The 19,438-nt window shown below is 37.2% G+C and overlaps 1 protein-coding gene across 2 annotated transcripts in view; it reads left to right on the top strand.

Moving 5' to 3' along the window:
- The window catches only part of igf1ra (insulin-like growth factor 1a receptor), a 92,584-nt gene that overhangs the window by 58,357 nt on the left and 14,789 nt on the right, over positions 1-19,438 (top strand). For both annotated transcript variants that reach the window (XM_058751132.1, XM_058751131.1), the window contains exons 3-10: positions 9,621-9,924; positions 11,518-11,654; positions 13,081-13,225; positions 14,588-14,796; positions 18,095-18,221; positions 18,347-18,582; positions 18,680-18,847; positions 19,007-19,211. In XM_058751132.1, the coding sequence (XP_058607115.1) occupies positions 9,621-9,924; positions 11,518-11,654; positions 13,081-13,225; positions 14,588-14,796; positions 18,095-18,221; positions 18,347-18,582; positions 18,680-18,847; positions 19,007-19,211 (1,531 nt within the window). The remainder of the gene's footprint in view (positions 1-9,620; positions 9,925-11,517; positions 11,655-13,080; positions 13,226-14,587; positions 14,797-18,094; positions 18,222-18,346; positions 18,583-18,679; positions 18,848-19,006; positions 19,212-19,438) is intronic.

Genomic DNA, 19,438 nt, shown 5'->3' with positions numbered 1-19,438 from the left:
TAAATTTTACACAAAATAAAATCAATTTTGGCACCACATTGTAGTCTTCGTGTTGGATTCAATATAAAGTACAATATAAAAACATGTATGTACATAAATGCATTGTATCAAATATTAATTAATTACATTAATTACACAGTAATTGCACAGTAGTTAAAGACACTTAATATAATGCATCATCACACATTTTTTTTTCCTGCTATTTTGTGATGATGTATTTCATCCCATATATGGAGTTCCTTCCTTCCTGACAAATTTTGGGCATGTGTTTGTTTTACTACACTGCCCAAAGTGATGGTGACAAAAAAAGTTTTTTCACTCCTTTTCGCGCTCTCTCACACACATATTATTCCTTTTTCTGTTTTTTTTTTTTTTTCCTGTAGGTGAACGAGTGTATGTTGTTTGCGTAAATTAGATGGCGAAATGGGAGAGAAATGGGGTTGCCATGCATACTTCCATACAAGATGGTTTAATGACTCTCACATTTCATGCTCACGCTGTAGCTCACAAACCCAGGGATATTAGCAAGCTGGACAAATATTTGTTTATATTATTTTGTCTGTTTCTTTCCATTGTTTTGTTTCCTGCACAAGAATCACAGAAACAGATTGCAATCACCTGTTTGCAGAGGCAGGCGTGCGTCTATTGGTTTTATCCGCCTGGGTCATGAGCCTTGTGGGATTGAGTGGAGGAAACATCCACCTCTCTGTGTGTACTGTTGTGGTTATGCTGAGTGTCTAGAATGTTCCCAAGTGGGATTGTGTTTCCGGATAAGGATGTGGCTTGATGGAGCCAGGGGTCCAACCGCAGGTCTGCTTAGGGTCCTGTGGCAGTGGAGAGAGCAAGGCTAACAGTCTGCGCCTGTCAGTGGTAACCTGAGAGTGTTTGAGTGCACATGCTTATACTGTATACGCGTAAGTGCTCGTGGTGCTCATACATACAGGCACACAATCATACTCAATGATATATTGGACATTGCTATTGCATTTATACATGCCTTTGGAATGAGTCTGATTGTGTCTTTTAAATGGTTCAGTTTTGTGTTTGATAAATCTGATGATCTATCAGCTAATGTCAAGTAATTGATAACAGCACAGAATTTTTTTTTTTTGTCATGTTACTAAGTAAAATGAAAATCCAGAACAAAAGTAAAAAACAATATCTGGCTGCTTTGACAGGTGTACATATAATGTTTTCCACTTCTGTTTGTTTTAAATATTAATTATAATGGATTATTATTAATTATAATAGTAATTATTAATTATAATTAATACATATTATGACCTTTTTGTTTTAAATGTTAATTATAAGTAATTATATTTAATTATAATTAATATAAAATAAATTAAATGGTCCAAAACCAAAGTAAAAATATATTTGGCTGCTTTGTCAAAGCTAAATATATAATGTTTTTCATTATATAACTATTATAATTGGTTATAATTAATATGCCATAAACGTTTGGAAAATAGTGACTTGGGGAAAAAAAATAGCTGGAAACTGGAAAACATGCATATGTAATTACCATGGTTACAGCACCACCTCCTCCCCACACCAGGGAGGACTTGTTTACCACTTTTCTACTTCAGTCAATGACATGCCAATCATTGTGGACCAACCCCTCCCATCTCCGATTGGTCCATCTGTTCACCTCCTAGTCCCGCCTCTTCAGGACTTACTATCAAAACAGAAAGAGGTAGTATGCTGGTACGATCAGACATCAGGCATTAGCCATGACTGTTGTACATATTATTATTAGTTAGAATAATAACAAAAATTATGCATATTGTTAGGGTTATTGGATTACATTACATTATAGTCAGGGAACTACTGTTATTTTTACAGTAAAAAAAAATTCATTTTTCAGTGAGATTATTTTAGGTATTCTGTCAGTTTTGTCATAATTTACTTACCCTCATGTTGTTCTAAATTCAAAATAACCAAAACATGGAAACAAAAATTAAGATATTTTCAATCTACAGTATCCACGAAAGTCTATGTGATTAACATTTAAAAAAAAAAAAAATGATGATGCACCAAAATTAGTATTATTGTTTTTATATGATTTATAATTTTCAATTTCAATCTGGATTTAGATATTGAAATGAATGGCTGCAGACTAAGGCACTCAGCCTGTGTAAACATCCATGTACTGGTTAACACATCCATCTGCAACTTGCATGATTAGAAAATTACTGTTAATAATGATGCAAAGCAAACCCGTTTAAGCAATTTTTTATTGCAAAATATATGCGTGCTCCCAGACACGTTCGTTGCCTCAGTAAGGGCGTCTGTCTGCGTTATTGTGCTCTCCCTCGGTGGATTTGTTTTGCACCATAGAGGGGACATTCGGTAGTCTGCCTGCTCTGGGGCCTCTCACTGGGTCACGTTATCCCAAATCTAAGATTACAAACATCCCTCAGCCCTCCGTGCCTGCGTGCACGCCGAGTCTGCAGTAGCAGCAGCAACAGAAGCGAGATCTGGCTCCAAATGCATGTATTTGCCATTTAGGTATACGACATGATGATTTCGGCTTCAGCGCTGCTTTTGAGTGTTATGGAATTCAAGACGGGTTTGCCTTTTTTTTTTTTTTTCTCCCCTCCTCCACATGCGCATGTGCTATAGCAGAGTGACGCACAAGCATTTTTTTTTTCAGCTCCAGGGAACACTATTGAAGCTAGATTGTGAGCCAAGCAGCACATGATGCATTAATGAAAAAGAAATGCCATGCATTGTTGAAACAAAACAATAAATTGTGTCTGCACCAATGAAGCAATCGTGTAATTTAAGTAAATTGTTTTCCATCAGTGTCCTGAAATGTGTTTTTGTGGCTGGTGCCGAGCCCAAGAGGATTAACATTCTGCACTGAGATTACCCGTTTTGAACATTCTAGTTATTCTTCACATAGCCCACTGAGTTAAGACCCTAAGACAGAATGGCATCCAAGTGTGTCAGTGGGTTCGCCCGGGGATAATAACACTGTTTTTACTGCATTCCTCTTAAAAGATTGCGTCAATCCAGAAGATATTGCATTTAACCTTTTATATAATGAGCCCCTATGTCAATTGAGTTGCTGTTGAGGACGTCTATGGTGGTTTGGAGCGCTGCAGCGGCTGTGTCTACGTGGTCTGAACGGTCGGCTTTCACAGACAGGGAGGAGAAGGGAGGGCTGGTCAGATCACTGCAGAGCTGGTCAGCAAGCGGTTGTCTCCCTCATGACTGCTCAAAAGAGCAGACAGGGTCAGTCACATCAGCACCGTCACGCCACAGGGCCCTACGCAACTTTGTCGCTTCACTAAACAAGTGACCTTCACGTTTAGAGAATTGTTTCTGTGCTATTAAACATCTGCATTTGTGTTTAGATCCTCTGTGGACTTCCTTGTTAGGTAGTGCAACTTAGTGGAAACCCACCATGCTTGGCATAGCTGGATGTAGAGACCAACAATGTGGAAATAGTTGCGGAACTCTCACTAACTATAAATAAAGACCATATCTTTGGGAAAAAAATATGAAGTAATGTACTGATTATGATGCTGTATTTTTGTTTTTCTCTTCGTTCATTCTTTAGTCAGCCCGAGCTGTCTTCCTTTCCAGCAGAAGGCATGCATGTCTGAAATATTTCCTCATTGAGGAATTGCTTTGGAGCTTTTTTTTGTGTGTGTGTGTGGGATGGAAGAGCAGTTTGCCTGGGGTGCCCCCTTTTGGTGGCATTCCAAATAATGAATAACTTCCTGCTTCCACTCACTATGACTGTGTATGTAAAAGGATTAGGGAGCACTAGCAAGCCAGGAATGCTTATGTTTAGGCTTTTTAGCTCGAGCGTAATTCAATTCTTAGGTAGTTAGAGGACGATGAGATATTTATGGAGATGTGAGTGAGTTGGTTAGGGTCGGAATTAGAGCTGGAAAGTGTGCTGCTATTAATAGGCCATAAAAGGGCCATGTGGCTATTTAAGGAAATGCAGTTCTCATTTACAGCTCCACACTATGCATGTTTTATGTGATATAATGTGTATGATAGAATATTCCTAAAGCTGGAGTTACATGATTATGATTTGAAAGGTGATTGGTTTTGCACATGATCCAACAAGCAATAAAGTTATCTGAGTAAATTATGACCATTATTTTATCAGTTTGATTTTATTTCTTCATCTCATGTACATTACGGTATCGATTCCTGCTTCATTTCTACTCTAGTTAGGCATATTGAAAACTGACTCTGTGTTCAGCGAGGGAGTCGTTTGTGAAATCATTAACAGTTTTTTCACTAAGTGAGTCTGATTCAAACCGGTTTTGTGAATCTTTTAGAGTCAGTAAAAAGAATTTTAAAGGGTACCTAGAAATGAAAATTCTGGTATGACTCACCCTCATGTCGTTCCAAACCCATAAGACCTTCGTTCATTTTTGGTACCACATATGCGTCGTGGTACTCTCACGAACACGCTGAAGACTGATGTGGAAGAGAAGAAATTTATGAATAAAGTCATCATTTTGTTTTCTTTGCACACAAAAAGTATTTTCGTAGCTTCATAAAATTACGGCTGTACCACTGATGTCACATGGACTATTTTAACAATGTCCTTACTACATTTTTTTCTGGGCCTTAAACGTGGTAGTTGCATTGCTGTCTGTGCAGGGTCAGTAAGCTCTCGGATTTCATAAAAATATCTTAATTTGTATTCCTAAGGCGAATGAAGGTCTTGCGAGTTTGGAACGGCATGAGGGTGAGTAATTAATGATGGAAATTTCCATTTTTTTAACTATCGCTTTAAGATCTGTTTGACTGTAAATCAGTCGTGTCAATCATGGCTTGTGCTCTTTTTGTTGTTGTTTCCATGCCCTTTAACTTTCATTGTGATTAAAACATGGCAGTCGAGAAAACTTTGTGCCACTACATTTCATTGTGATGTTTTAATCACAATGAAATGTAGTGGCATATCTTTTCGTCTGTATTGTGATATACATAAGAATGTAATGGATAATGAAAAAGCATAGACTGGGGTCTGATGTGTGCATTGCACTTAAAATTAATATGAATTGTGGAGGGGAAGGGTTTAATCTTTCAGTCACAATTTTACAAAACATTTTGTTCAATCTGGAGCCCTGCATTACCCTAGATCCATCCACCATGGAATCTCATTGGTGCAAAATTCTTCGTCTTATAACTGTCTGTTGAACATGAGATATCTTTTGCTGTCTATGATTGTGTCACTTTGCAGAAGTTTTGCATTTAGTGTGAATCACCACATTGCTTGTCGCCAGAAACTTGAGATAAGAGAGATAAATATATGTTTTTTTTTATTGCTTTGCATGTGCCCTGTGGCTGTTTTGGAAGTTATTCACAATTGTTTGTTGTTTTTCTCTCACTAAACTTAGGAATTGAACTAAGGAATGTTCAAGTAATTTCTGCAGGGTGGCTTATGATGTGGCAGAATTTGCAGAAGAATGCTAAGCATCTCAACTGGCAGGAGTAGGAAAAGTGTCTCCACCCAGGCCAATTAAGTCCCTGCTGATGTTTGTTCCACCGTGGAGACTCGAGAGTGTGTAAAATCACATCCCGGTGCTGTGGGATCACCTCAGTGAACCCTTTTTTCATTTGTAAGCCAATAGGCAACTAAGCAAACATACACACTGTGATAGGAGTGAGGACAGACGCGGTAAGATTAGCATGCCTCTGAGCGGCTTTTGTTGAAGTAAACATACAAAAAATAAAGAAAGTGTCCTTGAGATGGGGGTGTTGACAAAGGTGTCTTAAGGTGTGGTCACATTGACCGTTGTTCAGAGAATTATTTCCATCAAAATCCAGTCATTTGAATAGAAATTCATGCAATTTGGCACAAGTGTGAAATATTTCCCCACACAGATTTTGCAGCAGGTTCAAGTTGATAATGCAAATTCAAGACTGAAAGTGTGAGCTTCATGCATCGCTACACTATCGACAATAGACAATGAAGCTTTTTTGGTCGACTAAATATCGCCGCACATTCATTGGCTGTTTATTGGCTGGCAGTGCAATGTGGATTTATAGCTATGTGGACGGGACGCATCAGGTGCGCCTCATCAAACTCTGCCATCGTTGTGACTCTCCTCTGGACCACATGCTCTTGTCATGATCCTGGAGATAGGCCATCAATTAGGGCTGGGACGTTGATAATTTGAGGGGATGTGTATCCTCCATCTGCTGAAATCCTACTCATACCAACTAAATGTCCCGTATTCATTTCACAAATAAACAAAACGGTTATATTTCCCCTGTAATGTTGTACTGCATGATGTGAGCTCATAAATATAAAGGGAAAAATCCCATGTAGATGTTTCTTTGGCTGTGCCCCCTGAGCCTGCTAGGCGGAGTGCCAGGATTCTGTTGCCGGGCGACCAGGAGTGCTGTGCCATGCGGCTTAGTTGCCTCCTCATGTTGAGCTGATGGCGCTGGCTGCCTAGTTAGCGCTTGGAGTCCCACCTCGGGCTGCAACCCACCCAGGCAGACCTTTCAACGGTATCTGCACATATGCTTTTCCTAGACCTGCTGTCAGATTCCTGGACTAGAGTTTCTATTTCATGAGGCAAGCAGCACTATGACTATTTCTCTATTTCTAGCGTTTCTGCCAACCCATTACTTTTTGACGAAATTTGCTGTTCTGACATTGAAATTTGTGCATATCTGAGAAGAATTTGTTTTTCTTAAAAAAAACAACAAAAAGAATTAGATGGATTTATCTCTGAAGGGACTGACTGTCTTCAGAAAGGTTTTGATGGTATTTTTTGCATCCTCCCAACGTATAATGCTTAGTGAAGAAATGTTTATAATTACAGCGCTGCTTTGTGTACAGTGGTAACTTGGGTAACCACTGTATTTCTACTTCTGCATTATCATTCAGCCCATCTGCCACATTTGTTCAGCCCGATACAAAAAAGTATATAGAAATAAATATTACTATATCTCAAATAAACATAATAAACATGATCATTTGCTATTTTGACTCATCTTTATTTCTTAAAGAATGGCTGAAATGCGAGGTTTTGTGTATGTTGTTTTTGTCAAAACCTGTATTATTTGAACTGCTAAGTTGTTTGAATTATGATTTTATTGTAATGTAATTTTAAGGTTGATTCATGGATCGATTCTGTGATTTTCCAAATGCATCGCAATTCTCTCTGGAATCGGTTCTGAGCTTAGTATTTAAAAGGAGATGGCGCTCTAGGCGGGTTTTTAACCGCACACTCAAATGCTCACGAAGAAGAGTGCTTGTGCATTCAACTAATAAGTAATTTAAGTGGTTAAATGTACTTGCACCTCGGCTTTTATGCTTTTATGATTCGAGATTGTAATGTAAACACTGCCCACTGTGAACACCCGTAATACGCTTCAACCTTTTTGAACTTTATGAATGATTATCAAGTGGTGTGTGGGTAAGGAACTGGAAGCAAGCAGAGTACATCTGTTTTTAAAGCACGCAGTGCTTAATCTGCTGTTAAAAGCTAAGCTCAGAATGGATTCAAGAGAGAATCGGGATGCATTCGGAAAATCTCAGAAACGATTCCACATTGCTGACAAAAGTATTGTTACTTTTCAAAACCAGAAACCAGACCATTTTGAATGATTTTTTACTGGGCAGAACAATACAATGGGCAAAACATTTCCACTTGAATAAAACACAGACTTTGTTCTCTCTTGATTTCAGACTTAGCAATGCCCTAGCAACTATCCACAACACCCTCACAATTGTTACTTGGCTGTTGATCAGAGTCAAACTATCAGCTCTCCTCTTGTGCTTTTCCTACCCTTTCTCTCTGTCTCATGCATCTCATATTACTGACAGGGCTTGTCTCTCATTGCTCATTCAATGCAAGTGATTCCATTGGAATGCCTATTGATCCTACATATGTCAACAGTGTACTAGGATCCCTTGACTCTCCATAGCAAACAAGTGTGTTCAATATGGCTTGTTGTTGAAAGCTTAATTTGAAACATGCTGCTATTTTTTCATGCTTTTTTGCACCGCATAAAAGTGACTTTCTCACGCTTTTAACAGAAGCTGGTCTCTCATGGAAATAGGCATATGGAACATTTGGGGTTACATCATGATGTCAGTAACCTTTCCGCAATGGAACTGATTTGTTTGTCAAGAGCTGATTACAGAGAGCCTCCAAACAGACCCGTTTGTTTGTATGAAACTACAGTTCAAAGGCATTGTTTGAAAGGACAACGAACATGTTAAGACGAGATGTAGACACAACAATTACAAGGATTTCGGTAAAAAAATTGTTTATGCCATGTACAATACCTCTGAATATCAATCAATCTGCACTCTTGTTTTACTTTCCCAGGCATTATGCGGGCTGTGTGTTTCATGTTACTAACGTACAGTGGAAAGAATTATTATGCTGTCAGTCACAAGTGCATTTACATTTTAAACACAATATTGCAAGTTCCTTTGTGTATTTTTGCTCCACCAAAATAGTTCAAAACATAGTCAAAGAATCAACCATTGCATTCCCAAGCAACAAACAGAATCAGTGTTTTAAAACTCGCTCATGAAGACCTGTTTCATAGCAGATTGAATCAGTGTGTTTGAATGAATCAGTTCAGTGAATGATTTGATGACTCAGTTATAAAGACAGTCACTTGTCTTGTTTCTGAATGAATCAGTGTGTTTCAGTTCAGTGAATGATTCAATGACTCACTCATGAAGACAGCCACTTTGCTTAGTTCCTGAATGAATCAGTTGAGTGAATAATTCAATGGTTCTCTAAAAAAACACTTTTTGCCACCTACTGGCACAACGATGTTATCATATAGAAAGAGTCACTTAAAAATTGCACAGGCTGACAGTCTGTCTGAAATGTACAAACACAGACAAGAGGAGAGATACAAACAGTGAAAAAAAAGTCCTGTCAGACTGTATGTCAGCACTCTTGGCACACCGCACAGCCAATCAAATTGGAGTACTGTTGTGTAACTGTTAGCTGGTGTTTCTCATCATGACACATTCCAGCTCAGTTAAAGCCCACCACAGATGGACCGTGGCTTCTCGTTGGGCCCAGCCTGACTAGATGCTTCCCAAGCTAATAGTCCAAACTGCGGTCCATCTGCTAGCTAGACTTTTTGGCTTTGCTTCTCGTTCTACTCTTCCTCTCCCCCTCCTCCCTACCCTCTAAATTCCCTCAACAGTCTCTAACAGTAATAATATTTAGCTGTAGTGAGTCCAGAGCTGCAGTTTACTAACAAGGCTGGCACACAGCAGCGCCAGGCCCTGCACAAACACCCTGCATCCTGACTTCACACAGGGTTTCTTCCTCCTCTGTGCCCCTCTTCATAGCCGTCCTCAGACATTTTTATTTTACAGTCAACTGATCCTAACTAGCTACCATCTTTACCCAGAACACACACAGAGACCATAAATGGTCTCTGATCCCTCATATTTAGCAGATTACATTATAAATAAACTAATCATACGTGTAATAGTATTCAAAGGCAACTGTTTTAAGCCTCAGGAAAAAACTTGTTCCTCCTTAAAACATCTTCAGTTGATTTACAGAGTTGCTTTGTATATTAAAACTCACTCTTCTTTTGAAGCAGCAACTGATGTTTTTCTATATATTTGTGTTTTTCTTTTCCAGTGTGTCCAAAGGAGTGTGAGAAGAGGGCGTGCACGGAAAAGGGTGAGTGCTGTCACCCCCAGTGCCTTGGCAGCTGCACCGAACCAGACAATGATAAGGCATGTGCCGCCTGCCAGCATTACTTTCACGAGGACCGCTGCGTTGAGGCCTGCCCGCCGGGCACGTACAAGTTTGAAGGTTGGCGCTGCATCACCATGGACATGTGTGCCCGTGTTCACCTACCCAGTGAGGTCGACTTTGTCATCCACAATGGAGAGTGTATGCCGGACTGCCCACCTGGATTCACCCGAAATGAGACTCAGAGGTATGCCGCCTGAGCTGGATGTAGGGTGTCCAGTGGCAAGAGTGTTTCTTTAGGATTTTTCTCAAACTGACACTATTAAAATAGTTTTCCTTTACTGAAATAAAGCTGAAATAAAATATAAATATTGGGTGAAAATTTTAAATTTAAAAAACATAAATGAACATTAGAAATTCTCATTTTGAATTTGAAAATAAGTTTAGTAAGTATTACAATTACAAAAACTAAAACTGAAATAAACTTCTATTTAGCTCAAATGAAGGCTACATAAAAATATAAAAAACTAATCAAAATGACAAAAGCACATAATAAAATTACCACAGCTTTAAATTTAAAATTAAATATAAAAAATAAAAAAGCTCATTCAAAATATTAATCGAAAATATAAAAAAAAAAGTTAACTCTAAAATAAGGTATCATTACTATATACTAAATAAAAACTTTTTTTTTTTTTTTTTTCATTTTGTAATATAGATTAATATTTTTATTAATAAAATAGTTTATTTTAAAATGTTTTGTAAAACTAAACACTGTATTGTGAAAAAAGGCATTCAAAATTACTGTATTACCAAAAAATTTTGTACATTTTTATTTTTAAATATGTCGCAAAATAAAGAACCAGTCACAAATAACAGTCGTTGGTTCATTTCGAGTCAGAAGTGGCTTGCGGTTCAGTAAGTGAGTCAGTTCAGTAACCACTCTAACTTATTTAGTGTGTAATTTGAACAATTCAGAATAACAAAACATGGCCCTTCGGAATATTTAATTCTGACTGGTTGATCACAGCATTCTGTGGTAAAAAGTTTTTGTGTAACTGCTGTCAGGGTTTATTTTGCGATAATGATCTAACCGCACAATATCATCGCATTAGCAACGTGAGTTGCGAGATTAGATGAACATGTTCCTTTTGATTTTTAATTTATAAATCCATAAAGCTAAAATGGGAAATGTTACCACAGAATTGGTCATAAACAACAGCCCTGTCTGTTCTCTGTAGATTGTGGCTCCATTAACACCAAACCAAACCTGTGTACACTTTCTACAACCCTTTTATACACCATATGAACATCTTAATAGTTCTAAAGCTGTTATTTATGCTGCTATTAGGATTTATGTGCTACTTTGAAGGTTTAGATTGAGATTTAGATCATATTTCGTTTCTTGAGGTGAAATATGTGTTTAAACTGGGTAAAGGAGATTGTAATTACAACACCTTGGACTTTACTTGGACACCTGTACTTTTCAAGTAAAATATTAACAGAAAAATCACTTCATTTACTTTTCCATGTAACTTTTTGCATGTTGAGCCTGTTTTGTAAATTGACCAGACCTGGTTTTGCCTCACTGCTGACTTAATGATCCTCCTTTCACATAAAACCCAGGGTTCAGACGAGGACTCTGTTAAGCACAAAGACCTCATAAAGCAGTGACCTTGTGTTTGTCAAAAACAGGCCTTAAATATGCTTCATGTTTTGGTGAGAGACAATAATCCTGTCACGGTTCACTGGTGTTTGCCTGTTTGGAGTCTGTGTGTGTGGCTGTGATCTGTCCTTGACACTCACTCTGCCTTCTTCTCCCTCTCTCTCCCACCTACAGTATGTTTTGTAGCGCATGTGACGGACTGTGCGATAAGGTCTGCGAATCTAAAACAATTGACTCTGTGGATGCTGCTCAGTCCCTGCAGGGCTGCACAGTCATCAAAGGCAACCTGCACATCAACATCCGGCGGGGCAGTAAGTACCCTCGCTCTCACCCTCCTCTCCCACAACCCACAGTGATAAGGTGTTTCTCATTTCTAGACAAAGGACAGACCCAAGCTTGAGCCATTGCATCGATATTTGTGCCTCTCCCTATTTTTATACAAATATGTGACCCTGGACCACAAAACCAGTCATTTTTTTGAAATTGAGATTTATACATCTGAAAGCTGAATAAATAAGCATTGGTGTATGGTTTGTTAGGATAGGACAATATTTGGCTGAGATACAACTATTTGAATATCTGGAATCTGAGTGTGCAAAAAAAAAAAATCAAAATATTGAGAAAATCGCCTTTAAATTTGTCCAAATGAAGTCCTTAGCAATGCATATTACTAATCAAAAATTAAGTATTAATATATTTACAGTAGGAAATTTACAAAATATCTTCATGGAACATGATCTTTACTTAATATCCTAATGATTTTTGGCATAAAAGAAAAATAATTTTGACCCATACAATGTATTGTTGGCTATTGCTACAAATATGTCCATGCTACTTATGACTGGTTTTGTGGTCCAGGGTCACATATATTATTCAGAGTTCCCACAGTCATGGAAAACCTGTCAGAGAATATTAGAATTGTGATTTCCAACCTGGGAATGTAATGAAAATTAGTAAAATATTAAAATGTCTAGTCATTTTTTTATAGTAATTTTTTTGTGCTCTGCTCTAAAATATTTAATTTGCTAGATATTTAAAACTTTTTTTAAATTATGAAACTTAATTGTGTTTTACTAAAAAACATTTTCAGGACCATGTTACATGTCACTGGTACATATTCTTTGAGTTTTAAAAAACTAAAATTGAGAATTACTGATTTCAAAGTTTACATGTTAACTTAAAATATTAGTATTTTTAAGCTTTTGAAAATATTTCTTAACAGTGCTTTGGAACAACATTTAGTGTGAACATTTAAAGATGAAGCGTGTAAAAAATACTTGTTTTACAGATACTATTTTTAAAAAATTGTTTTTTGTTTAATACAATGATAATTATTTAAAAATGTGCACTAAATATATACTTGTTTACCTGATGCACAAGTTAAAATCACTTTGGGAAAATTTGGGTCGTGAAAATTATTGTTCAAACCCTGGAGGACCATTTATTAACTGCCATGTATTTTCCTGGTGTGACACAATAAGGCTCATGTATATTTTGAGTATGAGCTGCTAAAGCTCTTAGTGGTTTGATATGGGACAGTTGCTGCCGCACATGTATCACTCACACTGATGAAGTGATGAGTTAGTGCAGACACTGTTTGACCTGTGGGATTTGGTTTGTGTTGCTGCAGTGTCATATCTCTTTCTCTCTTTCTGTCTGTCTGTCTGTCTGTCTGTCTTTCCTCTCACACTATCTCTCTCTCTCTCTCTCTCTCTCTCTCTCTCTCTGTTTCCCCAGATAACATTGCATCAGAGCTGGAGAGTTTCATGGGCCTGATCCAGACAGTGACTGGATATGTAAAGATCAAACACTCTCAAACTCTGGGCTCTCTGTCCTTTCTCAAGAGCCTGCGATACATTCATGGAGAAGAGCTCACAGAGCAGTAAGACTTTAAAGCACATAACGATTGTCATGGCATTTCGATGTTTGATTGCATACAGAACAGAATTTAGCCTGTAGAACACTGTATGCATGTTAAATAAAGCTGTTTATTTAATTAAAAATCCAGAAAAAAAATTAAAAAAATAAATATATATATATATATATATATATATATATATATATATATATATAAATATTATTACTATTAAAATAACTCTTTCAGCAGCCATTATTCCAGTCTTCAAAGTCACATGATCCTTCAAAAATCATTCTAATATTATGATTTGGTGCTTGAGTAACTATTCTTATCATCATCATTGTTAAAACAGTTTTTCTGCTTAATATTCCTATGAAAACCATAATACATTTTTGCAGGATTTAATGAGAAAATAAATTAGAATTAGAAAAAAAATATTTTGTAACATTATAAATACGTTTACCACCTCTTTTGATCAATTTAATGTCATTGCTGAGTATTCATTTCTTTTTTTAAATATTACTCACCCCAAAATTTTAAACATTAGTACATTGTTAAAAATGTTGTCATTCAAAATCTCTCCAGATTTTTCAAAAAACCAGCTTGACTACCTGAAGCGAGTTGGACCAGCTGGTAGGCGGTTTGTTGCTGGTCAAAGATGATCAGCAGTGATCATGTTCTAAAACTCAGCTTCTGTACCAGCACGATAGTCACGTTGCAACATAGTCTCATGTCTGAAACAAAAAGAAGAACATGAGTGTGTCCTTCACAGTCCTCCGATTGTAACATATTTCTTCAAAGGTTTCCATAGGAATGGCTGAAAGTAATAAAATGTCAGCTATAATGGAATGTTCAGCTCAGGGTCGTAAAGCAGAAGTCGAGAGATTCAGCTAATATATGTATATGCACAGAAGTATACAAGAAGTGATTAAACACACACACACACACATTTTTCTGTTAATCGCTATCTGTTATCTGACTCATTTTTCCTCACATGGTGTCAGTGTTTCATGGAGGATGTCAGAGGGAGGCTGTGGGAACTTCTCTGTTGTGATCTCACTAGGGTTGAGTTTCATCTTAAGGAATGCTTGTAAGCAGCTCAGACATTCTCCACGTTCCCGAGGTGTTCAGTGCGACTCAGTCGGGTGCAGCTGCAGAAGTCATCTGAACCCTCTTCTGAGCCCTGATCTCTATGCGTGCTTTAATGAAACACAATCTGTGCACACGCTTCAGTTGTTGTTTTCACACATATCGCATTCGTCATGTGTATAACCAGATCTGATCGTTCTCATTCCTTTCTTTGGTTAGATTTTTCTTACATTAAAGATAAGAAATGTAGTGTTGAATACTTTGTTGTTTGTGAATGTGTGTGTTTTCCTATTATAGGTCGTATGCATTCTCTGCAATCGACAACCAGAACTTGCAGTATCTGTGGGACTGGAGTCAGCACAATCTGACCATTAGAACTGGGAAATTGTTCTTCCGCTTCAATCCCAAGCTTTGCATGTCTGAGATCCAGAAAATGTGGGAGAAGACTGGTGTTAAGGAAAAGATGGAAGAGGACGATGCTCGTAGCAATGGAGAACGAGCAAGTTGTGAGTAGATGAAGTGTTTCCCGTGATACTCTGCCACTGCCACAGCAAAATTTGCAGATTTTTTAAAAGAAGTAAAACTACCAACTATATCGAATGAACAGGCATGCACTAGATGCCTTACTCCTGATGAACACCATAAAGTATTAGATAAAATGCCAAACAACAAATCACCTGGACCTGACGAACTCCCAGACGAATTCTCTAAACACTTCTGGCAAATTTTATTTCTGTTATTTCATATAGTAGTCACAGAACTACATCCAAACAAAGACAAACAAAGACCCAGTTTACCCCACTGGTTATCGCCCTCTCTCGTTGATAAATCCAAATGTAAAAATCATTACCAAAGCTCTAGCTACTAGAATAGAAACATTTATCCAATGTTAATCCGCCATGATCAAACAGGTTTTATCAAACACAGAAATGCTTCAGATAACACCCATAGATTATTCAGTTTAATTAGTTTTGCCAAAAACAAATCAAAATCGTGATTGTATCATTAGATGCTGAAAAAGCATTTGACAAAATAATTTGTACAAAATAACGTTTTTATTCACAACTCTTTTTTTATACCGTTTATCTCACTAGTATAGAAATACGGCCTTTGGGGAGAACAGTTTCTCCAATATCAACAAATAAAATCCATAGTTAAATTCAAGATTAATATAACTAATGACATCACTACACTAATATCTAAACTTCATAAATGTATATCCAATACAGATTCAGCAATAGCACAACCAATGGCTTTCTCCCCCGATCCTGACCTCTAGAAGGAAATTTGTAATAATACCTTTTCCATGACTAGCAATACAAATTTACAACTAATACACTACAAGATAATTTACAAGACTCGCATCACCAAAAGGAAAAAGTTTTAAATGTTCTGTTCAAATATTCATATATTTAGATACATATGTAATGAGATATATACAGTAGTGGTCAGAATTATTGGCACCCTTGGTAAATATGATCAAAGAAGGCTGTGAAAATTAATCTGCATTGTTAATCCTTTTGATCTTTTATTTAAAACATTCACAAAAATCTAACCTTTCATTGGATAATAAGAATTTAAAATGGGGGGAAATATCATTATGAAATAAATGTTTTTCTCAAATACACGTTGGACACAATTATTGGTACCCCTAGAAATTCTTATGAGTAAAATATCTCTGAAGTATATTCCCATTCATATTCACAATTTTGAGCACTCCAGGGTGATTATGAACATGAAATTATCCAGCCATGGCTTCCTGTTTCACAGAAATATAAATAGGAGGGAAAACAAAGCCCAAATTCCCTTAATCATCCATCACAATGAAAAAAAAAACAAAGAATATATTTCTGATGTGCAGAAAAAGATAATTGAGCTTCACAAATTAGTGAAGTGGCTTTAAGAAAAGAGCTAGAGTAGTGAAAATTCCCATTTCCACCATCAGGGCAATAATTAAGAATTTCCAATCAACATAAAATGTTACAAAACTACCTGGAAGAGAACGTGTGTCTATATCATCCTAAGGAGAGTTTGAGTGGCTAAAGACTCAATGCTATGGCCATTCCAGTCCTCTGACCTGAACCCTATAGAAAATGAGTGGGGTGAACTGAAGAGAAGCACCAACATGGAGCTGGGAATCTAAAGGGTCTGGAGTGATTCTGGATGAAGGAATGGTCTCTGATCTCTTGTCAGGTCTTCTCTAACCTCATCAGGCATTATAGGAGAAAAGTCCTATACTATTTTGGCAAATGGAGGTTTCAAAAAGTATTGAATAAAAGGGTGCCGTTAATTGTGGCCAATGTGTATTAGAGAAAAACATTTATTTCATAATGATATTTCCTCCCATTTTAAATTCTTATTATCCAATGAAAGGTTAGATTTTTGTGAATTTTTTTAAATAAAAGATGAAAAGGATTAACAATTCAGATTAATTTTCACAACCTCCTTTGATCATATTTACCAAGGGTGCCAATAATTCTGACCCACTACTGTACATACACAATATATACATACATACATATACATATACATATACATACATATATACTGTATATATATATATACACACATATACATACATACAGTACTTACATATATACTGTATATACATATATATACACTTAGACTTCACATAATCAGATGTAATAACCTACCACTTTATGTTTGCTGTTGCTGTTTTTTCTTTCTTTCTTTTTTTTGTCTGTTTTGTATCTATGGTGTTGTTATCCTATACTTTGGCTTATTATGTACTGCATTAGAAGCAAAAAAAAAAAAAGACTCTTATGAGCTGATTCTTTTAGAAAAAGCATTCAAATGTCTCATAATCTCAGTAATTCTGTCAGAGCAGTTACATTTAACCACTGAACCATTTCTACTTCCAGGTAGGTCTGAAAACTGTTTTGTGTACTTTAGCTTCATGAATGTTAAATCAGTATCATTACTGACCAGTTGCTTATCTGTAGTTAAAGATACACATTTGATAAAATAATCTATAAAAAAACACATTATTAAATATACCAGTATAATGCATCACTATCAGTATAATTATTCCAATATAATATTGTTTTTAAATTGACATTATTTGACTCCTAAAATATATATTGCATTAGAAACAAAATATCTAGCCAAGTGGCCTCTGCAAACACATAGTGCTAGAGCTTTTCTCAGACATAACTTAAAACAACATAAGAAACCATTTTTGCAATTACTTTTAACCTACTGGTGTCTAGAGAATTTTTCATAGATGTATGGAGTCAGTTCTCAGAGAGCGTACAAATACATTTTAAACAGTATGACTATAGTTTGAAACCTGAAAAACTGAAAGGTTTTAAAAAGTGAAAGTTTGCTTTGCAGTTTTTCTTGTAAATACTTTTTTTTTTTTTTTGGCTTGTTATTTTGTTATATAATGCAGTGGCATTTGTAAGTGAGAACCGGTTGGTAGACGACAGTTTTATGTTTCTACAAAGACATCACTCAAGACGCTTAAAATGCATTTTGCTCACAAGGTGTCCAAAGTCGTTCTTCTGTACCTGCTCTATTATGTGTTTGACAGATTTCTGTACTGAGCAAATTTGCTTTAAAGAACAATGATAATGGCTTAGCCAATGTGGTCGTATTTTTTCCTCAGAACATAATTGCTCTGACTCTAGACTGGTGAGACATTAACAGAAGTGCCTTTTCTAATACCACTCTGATTCCTAGAAGCTCATGAAAGATGGAAAGGCCATGGCACAGTCTTACATTCAAGTTGAAGAACTCTTATGGGTGCTTTTAGTTAAATCTCTCTTATGACCCCTCTTCTAGGTGAGAGTTATATTCTAAAGTTCAAATCCAACCACACTCAGAGTACTCGGATAATGCTCACCTGGGAGCGATATCGACCGCCTGACTACAGAGACCTCATCAGCTTCATTGTGTATTACAAGGAGGCGTAAGTATCAGACTGCTAGAAGTTACTATTATAGACATATTATTCACATCAAGTTTATTAGCAGCTTCAGGGTTGTGATAAAGCATTATATAAATGTGCATTTGTGCACTGTTGTCTCAATGTAGACCCTTCCAGAACATCACAGAATTTGACGGACAAGATGGATGTGGCTCAAATAGCTGGAACATGGTGGATGTAGACCTTCATCAGGACAAATCTACAGACCCTGGGGTATTGCTGTCCTCTCTTAAACCCTGGACACAATATGCCGTCTTTGTGAAAGCCGTCACCCTGGTTGTAGAGGACAAGCACGTTCTGGGGGCTAAGAGTGAGGTGGTCTATATCCGCACCAATGCATCAGGTTGGCATCACCACTATCCCTCCAATATCCAACCAATATCCAGTACCCGATCTACAATTTGACTTGTTACGCCAACTAATCTCTTGCAATTCCACAGCGCCATCAATGCCCCTCGATGCCCGCGCATATGCCAACTCCTCCTCGTCCCTGATGGTGAAGTGGTCACCTCCCATCTCTCCCAATGGAAACAAAACCTTCTATCTGCTCCGCTGGCAGCAGCAGGCAGAAGATCGTGAACTCTACCAGCATAACTACTGCTCTAAAGGTAAGTGTGCACCATTAACGTACCCTCATCACCTCCACTAACCCTCAACCTTCAGGTATTCCAGAAAAACGTACGTAAATCAATATATTTACAAAATGTGTGAAGCTTATGTTGTTGTTTCTCAATCAGCTCTGTCTGTGTCATTGTTTTGGACTATAGAACTAAAAATTCCCATCCGCATCTCAGCCACGGCTTTGTCGGAGATGGAGGGCGAAACAAAGCCCACCAAATCAGATGTTGGTGGGGGTGAGAAGGGCTGCTGCCCCTGCCCAAAAACCAAGGAGGACCTAAAGGCGGAAGCTGAAGACCGATCTTACAGAAAAGTCTTCGAGAACTTTCTGCACAACTCCATCTTCACACCCAGGTATGACACATGCACCGACGGCACTTTCTGAAGCTCTTAGTGTGACGCAGGTCTGTTTGGTTTAGTGTACTCTTGCATTACCTGCTATTTGAAAACATTTCTACACCCCAAATGCATAAGCCTGGTTTAAATGTTTGAATGATTTGATTTTCAAATCTAGGTTACAGTGAAACACGTACAATGTAAGTGAAATCAGGGTCAATCTGTAAATGTTTTAATACTGTTTC

The sequence above is a fragment of the Onychostoma macrolepis genome, chromosome 18 (assembly GCF_012432095.1).
Source record: "Onychostoma macrolepis isolate SWU-2019 chromosome 18, ASM1243209v1, whole genome shotgun sequence".
In the NCBI taxonomy this organism is placed as follows: Eukaryota; Metazoa; Chordata; class Actinopteri; order Cypriniformes; family Cyprinidae; genus Onychostoma; species Onychostoma macrolepis.
The sequence above is the reverse complement of the archived record's forward strand: the minus strand, read 5'-3'. Positions and strand labels throughout refer to the sequence as shown.